General features: G+C 37.0%; 1 protein-coding gene across 2 annotated transcripts; it reads left to right on the top strand.

The window, feature by feature from the left end:
- Positions 1–475: 475 nt before the first annotated feature.
- Positions 476–7,627, top strand: serpina3 (serpin peptidase inhibitor, clade A (alpha-1 antiproteinase, antitrypsin), member 3). Of its 2 annotated transcripts, none has more exons than XM_012968300.3 (5): positions 476–653; positions 1,897–2,551; positions 3,445–3,715; positions 5,027–5,174; positions 6,953–7,627. In XM_012968300.3, exons 2-5 carry the CDS (start codon positions 1,918–1,920, stop codon positions 7,142–7,144), a joined length of 1,245 nt encoding a protein of 414 aa, XP_012823754.1. In that variant the 5' UTR covers positions 476–653; positions 1,897–1,917; the 3' UTR covers positions 7,145–7,627. The 2 variants fall into 2 exon arrangements, with proteins under 2 accessions (XP_012823754.1, NP_001011275.1); NM_001011275.1 differs by having other exon boundaries at positions 624–638; positions 6,953–7,207.
- The last annotated feature ends 1,102 nt before the right edge of the window (positions 7,628–8,729 follow it).

Raw genomic sequence — 8,729 nt, 5'->3', positions numbered from 1 at the left:
TGTGACTGGTATCCTTTGCCATGTGTGTGTTTTTATAAGCCGTATGTTAAGCATAGCTTGGCACCCACTGCATTTATTTCTGATTGCAGTTTTCACCTTGCCTCCACCATGATAAATGAACCCTTAAGAGCTGACAAAAAGAGTGACGTTTAAACATTTTCAGTAAAGAAGTATATTTGGGATTATAACACTTTAAACATGTGAAAAATGTGGTTTTAATAAAAAGGCTCCTTTTCTGTAAAGATTATTATTTAGTAGCTCCATCCAAAGGAGATCTTGCAAAAGACTAAGCCACATATTAATCTCTACCTAGAATGGTGCCCTCATCCTGTAGGTGACCAATTGCGTACATTAGCCTTTAGAGTGCAAAGGGATAAAAAAAACTTCAGAAATCCAGGTAAATGATTTACAAATGGACAAAGATAAAATTGAGTAATGAGATTAAGTAAATAGATTTTCAACAGAGAATTTAAACAAAATGATTTGTCAGCTTTATAATAGTGATTTTCTTCTACCTAAATAATATTATTTTTGTGTTAGCATTTATGGTTGGGAAATAATCCACTAAAACATATAAATAGCCTTTTATTGGGTGAAGAAGTGCCTGGCAGCCCAAAGAGGATCTTTGTCTCCTGACGGTATTTAAGCCTTTGGTATCATTATTTTCTTAATACCAATGTTAATTGTATTGAATTTTGTTACAATAGTTTATGCATTTAGCAAGGTATATTTTGGAAAATAAGATGTTTTAAAATAATTAACACATCAGGTACATAATTGTGCAGATATGGACTTAATGAAAAAAGTGATGGAACAGTGTATTTTTATGCAAGACACACACATTAAACAACATGATGCTTCTTCTCTGGTATTCTCAAATCCACTGGAGATACACTCTATCTGGAGGAAACATTATGAGTCTGGTTTTCTGATATTGTCATCTGTTGGAAATTATTAAAAATAACAAAATAGATTTTTGTGGTTTTAGGGTGAAGAAACACAGCTACTATTTCACGGCCACTAAACTCCAGAAACTTCGCTGCCATAGACAATACTGAGAATTACAGTACTTCTGCTAAAACACACGTAGAGACAGTTATCAGTAAATGATCAGCATTGTCTATTTTAGTAGCCACTACAAGTAGCTGCTACTAGTTGCTCCGTGTGTCTTCGCCCTTAGGAAACAAAAGAATCAAATTCCCTTACAATTTTAAATGTTGTTCTCTTTCAATATTCACTACTGCCTATCCCATATTTTCCTTCCCACCCAGATCTGGTTTTTACCTACATCTTCTTCAAGATTTAGGTACATGGGCAAGCACCATTCTTTATAAATACCTGTTCAAATGTTTACTAGGCATCACTAAGTAAAAACATATACAGGTATAGGACCTGTTATCCAGAATGCTCGGGACCAAGGGTATTCCGGATAAGGGGTCTTTCCGTAATTTGGATCTCCATACCTTAAGTCTGCTAAAAAATCAATAAAACATTAATTAAACCCAATAGGATTGTTTTGCATCCAATAAGGATTGATTATATCTTAGTTGGGATCAATTACAAGGTACTGTTTTATTATTACAGAGAAAAAGGAAATCAGTTTTAAAATTCTGAGTTATTTGATTAAAATGGAGTCTATGGGAGACGGGCTTTCCGTAATTCGGAGCTTTCTGGATAACGGGTTTCCGGATAAGGGGTCCGATACCTGTATATATATACACTATATATTTTCCTTGTTCTCACAAAACATTACATGAACATTACATGAACATTACATGAACTCATATTTAAATTCAAATCCTTAAATAAAAAAGCTGATTCATTTGCTATGTTTATTTTTGAATATATATATTATTATACATGATATATTGATCCTTTCTGTTGTGTATTCTGCAGGTGTATCACAAGTGAGAAGAGATGAGGGGTCTTCCTTACATTTTGTTCTTTATAACCTGTATATTTGCATCGCACAATGATAATTCACATCAAGAACATGCTAATGGACATGCTGGAGGCAAGATTGCACAAGAAGCACTTGGGTCAGCAAATATAGATTTTGCACTAAATCTGTATAAACACCTTGTTACTAAAACACAAGCAGAAAAAGAGTCCACACAGAAAAATATCGTTTTCTCTCCTCTTAGCATTTTAACAGCATTTTCTATGCTTCTGTTGGGAGCCAAATCTGAATCTCACCAACAGATCTTAAGTGGCCTAAGCTTGAACCAAACACAGGTTCCAGAAGAAGATATGCATGAAGCATTTGAACACCTTCTACAGGTCTTAAATAGACCAAAGAGTGATCTGCAAGTCAAAATTGGAAATGCTGTCTTTGTAGAAGATACATTAAAAATCCTAGACAGTTTTGTTCAAGAAATAGAGCATCATTACCATGCTGAGATTTTCCCTTCTCATTTCAAGAACCCAGCAGAGGCTGAGAAACAGATCAATGACTTTGTAAATAACAAAACAGAGGGGAGGATACAGGAGCTGGTCAAAGACTTGAGTGAAGCAACTAAGCTTGTTGTGATCAACTTCATTCTCTTTAATGGTAAGTGCACTGGTTCCCTAAGCAAAATAATTAGTGTAAACACAAATGACTACAAATTACTACTCCAGTTTTTTAAGTGTGTATAAATGCTGCTAGATTAAAGGCAAAGTTCTGCTTTAAATAATCATTTACTATGTTGTGTACTATGAGATGGGCCAGTTCTATAAAAGTTTTCAGCAGGCCTTCAGTACTTATTGTGCCTGGTTTTTAATTTATTGGAATTCCAATTTTAATTTTTTTCTATCCTGCAACTGAAAATATCTGTTTGTTGGTTGTCAGGCTTTCCTATTAATATCTCATTCTTACTTCTAAACTGCTACACAGTTGCTAAGGGAATTAACCCTAAACAACCAGGTAGCAGTTGCAAATACAAACCATTGAGCTGCAGAATAAAACCCACAAAATAGTTAAAAATAAAGACTAAGGGGCAAATTTATCAAAATGTGCATTTAGAGCTTAATACATAAAAACTGACCCACGTTCTATTCATTCCTATGGGATTTGTAGAAGTGTATTTATCAAATAGTGAGTTTGAACTTTTACCAATTGATAAATACACTTTTAAAAATCCCATAGGAATCTGCCCCTAAAAGTTAACCTTAAGGTGAACTAATTTAAGAATGAAAGCAGAAGAGACACAAGGTGCACTAGATTTAACTATTTGATAAGAGAAAGGATTTTCAAGCAATACATTCATTCAGGTAATAAATGGCTGCAATTAAGTAGTTTATCATACATATCTTTTGACTAGAGTGTCAATTGGCAGCATGGAAGAACACACAGTGTAATGTTTGCTTTATTACTATGATTCTCATTTCTATTCATGTAGAAAAGCAGCACTTATCCTAGCAACGCAGGAAAAATAAAACGGTTGTTTTTTTTTGTACTTGCAGCTGAATGGCAGAATCCTTTCAGTTCATTTTTCACACATTCAAGGCAATTCTCTGTAGATGAGAATACCACTGTGGAGGTTCAAATGATGTCTAAAACTGATTTATATCAATTTTACAAAGATGAAAAGATTCCATGTTCAGTTCTTCAGTTGCCTTATAAAAATAATGCATCTATGCTTATCATTGTACCTGAACTGGGAAAAATCCACGAAGTAGAAGAGGCACTGTCTGTAGAGACATTAAAACGATGGACAAGTTCAGCAGAGAAAAGGTTGGTAGCAATTCTAAAGCTATGAAGGCCTCCTTTGCTGAGAGATAGAAAGGTATAAATGTTTGAAGACTGAGCATAGCATGACTGCTAGGCAACATAGCAACATATTCTACCCAGTTACCTTATTAGTGTGCACAGTGAAAACTATGTGAAACTATATGACCCTGGGCTATTGAAGAATCATTGCTGTTTTTAAGAACCCATTAAATTATATTTATTTTTATTTAATTTGGTAAAAACACAATAAATATAACATTTTGGTGTTATATGGTGTTATGGTTATGGAGTTTTGCATGTCAGCAGATCTTCCACTCATGGTATCACAATATAAGCTTCTCCTATTTCATCTTACCCTTCCCACAAATGATACCACTTCTTGGCTATGGTGATCCCACTTCTGGTCTACACGGACATCACCTCTGGTTTTATGGTGGCCAGTAGGTAGTGGGTCAGGTTTGTGACAAAAAAGCAGTTGTGGTTCAGGTGCAGGTAAGGAGTAGGTCTACCCAATTAAACCCACCCAAAATATGTCCTGCATATTGTAGTAATAATACCAGACATATGCCCTCTTTTTGAATCAAGCTACATTATAAACTCTCTTTGTCTGTCTGTTATAGTTCTATTTGTAGCATTAAGGATCCAGGTCATTGTTTCAAAAAGACCAGCTACAATTGATTGGACTTGCACCACATATATAACTATCTTCAGAGTGTTGATCTAAAGTGGCAGTAGTCTTTTGCCTTTACACATAAGTTGAAATCATATTCTTTTGGATTTCTACTACTGTATTATATAACTAGTGATGGGCAAAATGTTTCTCCAGGCATGGAAAAATTTGCCGCGCATCCAAAAATTGTTGCCTGGGACAAAATAATTGTTCGCTCATCACTATATATAACCAGTGACCAATATTTTAAATGATGGGTGCTTAGCAGCTGATTATGACAATCATAAGAAAACATGTTGCGAACCCTAGCTTCAAAATAATCCCCAGGACTCACCTGGCAATAATAGTAGGTGACAGAGCTCTAGGTTGAAGAGAAAGGTAACATACATTTGAGTTTTGTTAGCAAACAAAGCATTAACAAAAGTTTGTGTTACAGTCTGATTTGTAATGAGTATTTATCCACTAACATCTGCTAATTAGAATGTGTTGCCATATTTGTACTCACAGCATGTGCTTTATATTTGCTTTGGGTTCTGATATACAGTCACATTTGTAAGTAGAGCTCATGCAGTTGTTTAGATCCACAAGAAGCACAGTAGCTCTCACCTCTCACACCACTTAACCCCATTTTCTCTGCCTCTTAGCTTCTTTGAACTTTTCTTGCCCAAGTTTTCAATCAGCTCCTCTCTCAAACTGAAAGACATCCTCACTGACATGGGAATGGGAATTATTTTCACTGATGCAGCAGATTTCTCTGGGATTTCAGAAAACAGTCGTTTGAAATTATCCAAAGTAAGTTACTGTCTTGGCTACATACTCAATACTAGGGTATAGCTACTGAAAATACCATATCTCATTCATAATTATAACTGAAGTGTTGGTCAATCAAAATCTTTGTTTTAATGGGTATTATTAAATAGATATAGATTATTGTACTATTGTACTGTAATATTGTCACTTTCTAATGTTTTTATTTTCTACCCACAATGCATGTTTCTTTCCATAATTACAGTGTAACTGTAAGTGACTGTAGAAACCCTGAAGCTACCACCCCTTTCCTAGGTGGCAATGGGTCAATAAAATGCACTGCACTTAATTTGGAGCATGGGAAGCGACAGACCTAGCACACCAAGCACATCTATAGAGAAGTGCAATGAGCATTTATTTATATATATTGGGCCCCTTAGGATGGGTTCCTTTATGACAGGCACTAGAGGACGGCCCTGTGATATTTGGACACCTAAGGTGGTCCTGTGTGTTTATCAGTTAAAATGGAGTTTTCCTGTAGTTCAGGCAGCAGCCACTGGGTGGTGTGTTAGGATATAAAAAGGGAAAGCTCCGATGTTGAGCAGGTTTTCCAGCCCAGGACCTCCCTCTGGACAGAGGTGTATAACGGGCCTGTGTTAGACAGCAGTGTGGGAAGTAACAGATCACTCTAGGAGTGGTAGATAGATTATTTAGACGGCAGACATCGCCCCAACAGGAGACAGTGGGATTAAGATCCCCCAGCACTACATTGCTGGAGTCAGGGTGTATAGTGTTCAGTTTAGGAGATTCCTAATCCAGTGGGTGCTCAGACGTGAGTACCGGGGTGAGGTCTCAGGGGGGTGTCTGCCTGGCGGGAGTACCGGGGAGAGCCCTTGAGAGGGTCTCCTGGCGTGAGTACCGGGGGGAGCTCCCAAGGAGGGTCACCTGGCAGGGAGTACCACGAGTAGCCCCAGGGAGAGAGGTTCTCCAGAGGAGAAGTGTGTTACCTGACTTGTAATTGTGCTTCTGAATAACCTGCCTGTCTGCAAATAATTAACTAAGTTCCACTGGTTCAACACATCAATGTCCTGGTCTCTTCATAAAAAGAGGATCCTCAACTGCTCGGTAAGCAGCTACCCCAAGGGAAGGGGCAAGGTACCGGGAGTTGCAGGGAGTCCCTGACCAAGGAATACAGTCCAGTATCAAGTTTCCCAGGGAGGGGAGTTATAGTCCACCTATACCTACCCTGGGTGGAGGCACGCCATTAAGTTAAGTAACACCTGTTCCCCCAAGTAAGCGGGGGCTCAGGGCTCCTGTAGCACCAATTGCATCAGCAGTAGCGGCACTGTCACGAAAGTGAGCTACATATACAGTATATATATATTTATCTCAGAGCACAGCCCTTAGCTCTTCTTTTTTAAGGCAGCTATATTGCATTCTTTTCTTTTTCTGACACAAAGTGATTTTTATCACTACAACCATGGGTTTTCCACAAAAAGAAAAAAAAAAAAAGATTATAAACCACAGATGGTCACCCTACAGTCCTACAATCTTTTCAACTAGAATACCCAGGACACCTGACCGTCTCCAGTTGTTGTTTTGAATGCTAGAAAATCCCTTAGGTTTATCAATAGTATAGCATCTTTGTTTTACCTTTAAAAAAATCTCAGCATCCTCTTTTCCATTTCAGTTTGTTACTTGGCTCTGATTTGGTACCCTATTACATGATAACATATAGGCAGTAGTTATAATAAGAACACATTCTTAGCAATGCTATACTTACTGAGAACTGACACATGCCTCTGCCTATGTATGCACTCTAGGTTGTCCATAAGGCTGTACTTAATGTTGCTGAAAACGGCACAGAAGCAGCAGCGGCCTCAGCAGTTGAAGGAGTTCTGACATCACTAATGGTGCAATTTGTGGTCGACAAACCATTTATCACCTTGATCTGCAGTCAAGAACCATATTCCATACTCTTTATGAGTAGGGTTATAGACCCAACAGAGAAATAACCAGCTACAATCGGTTTAGCCAGTGATCATATTCATAGCAATATAATAAATAAGTCAAAAAAATATTGTGTGTATTACTTTTTTAATATGTTATACATTTATAAATGGATTATCTATTCAGTAGTTATATTTTCTACTACTGAGGGGACAGTACACACAAGGTTCTTTGATAAATTCATATGTTACCTTACTATAATAACAAGCCTGAGTCCTTGGCCAATCTGCAGGGCAGAAGTTCCACAACTTGAACAACCTTATAACTTAATATCTGCGTACATATGTGATGCAGCATACGTACACATTCATGGCGCACTTCCACATGCCCCGGCTTTGTCGCGGCCCACCGGAAATCCGTGGGGGATCGACTGGTGTACTGTGATCGATGTCTTGGCCACCCCTGGGTTAGGGTGTGTTTATGCACAGTCACAGAGCTTTTTGCTATTCATTACAATATACACATTACATTTGAGCGTTATTAATCTTTATCTGTTTCTGTGTTGTTTCTTATTTCTGACCACTGATTTGTCTTAATGATTAATGTGTCTAAAAGAGCTACTTTTAGTACTGGCCAAAGAGATAGTATTATGGGGCTCATTGCTTAACCCCAATCTGAAGTCAATCTAGAGCTCATGGCATGTCATCATTTGATTTTTAAAAATGCATGGGTTAATATGCACAAAAGATAATTGCACAGTATTACATGTCATTTATATGTCATTGGTAATATTTCTAAAGCTCATTGCATTGTACTGATAGCCTACCATATGATACTTTGGTATTATATAAAAATAGTATGATTATTATATTGGTCTTTTCACATTTTTACTGAAACATCAAATGAACAATGTATTTTACCTTAAAAATTAATTATTTAGGAGAACTGTTCTATCACATTTTATATAAATACAGTCATAACACTGCACACTTCACACATCATCTTCATCAAGGAAAATTCTATCAAGGGAACATTCACTCACCCTCTCAAATTAGTGTAAAACTGCTCAGTTCTCTTGTGGGCACTTTTTGCAATCTACATTAATTATTTTTTTCTTTTGATTTTCATAATAATAGCAGTTTTTCACTGCTGATATCATGAATTATATATATATATATATATATAGTAAACTTGCGGGATCCACAACAGACATGTTCTTCACTTTAAGGCAATTTTCATCTTTAACACGGGGTGACCATTTCAGCATACAAAACATAAATCATTAAAATAAATCCTTCCCTCTGGGAGCTACCTTCTACCTTCACACATTTCATGAGTTCTCTCACTACACTCAGCCCCTTGTAGACTACCAGCAAATCCACACCAGTGGTTGGGTTGCACAGAGCAGCAAAATTGCTACTAGTATAATGGTATAATGAAGAGTGTACCATACATGGACTGATGATCTTTAACTTAGTTTGGAAATGTATCAGATGTTCTGGAGTTAATGCATGATAGGCATTACACTTTGGACAGCGGTTCTAAACATAAGGCAAAGACCACTGCATAGAGGGGTGATTTGAGTGATCTTGTTGAAAGGGCTTTGAGCTCTTCCCTCTAATATTCTGAATTTTAGTGCATATGCCATGA

Source organism: Xenopus tropicalis, chromosome 8 (genome assembly GCF_000004195.4).
Source record: "Xenopus tropicalis strain Nigerian chromosome 8, UCB_Xtro_10.0, whole genome shotgun sequence".
NCBI classification, from domain to species: domain Eukaryota; kingdom Metazoa; phylum Chordata; class Amphibia; order Anura; family Pipidae; genus Xenopus; species Xenopus tropicalis.
Note: the sequence above shows the minus strand (reverse complement) of the source record. Positions and strands in the feature narration are given on the sequence as shown.

Excerpts from the sequence above, each read along its gene's own strand:
- serpina3 (XM_012968300.3), top strand. The coding sequence starts at position 1,918 with ATGAGGGGTCTTCCTTACATTTTGTTCTTTATAACCTGTATATTTGCA. Across the intron at positions 3,716-5,026 it reads ACAAGTTCAGCAGAGAAAAG|CTTCTTTGAACTTTTCTTGC; the intron begins GTTGGTAGCAAT and ends TCTGCCTCTTAG. Across the intron at positions 5,175-6,952 it reads GTCGTTTGAAATTATCCAAA|GTTGTCCATAAGGCTGTACT; the intron begins GTAAGTTACTGT and ends TATGCACTCTAG.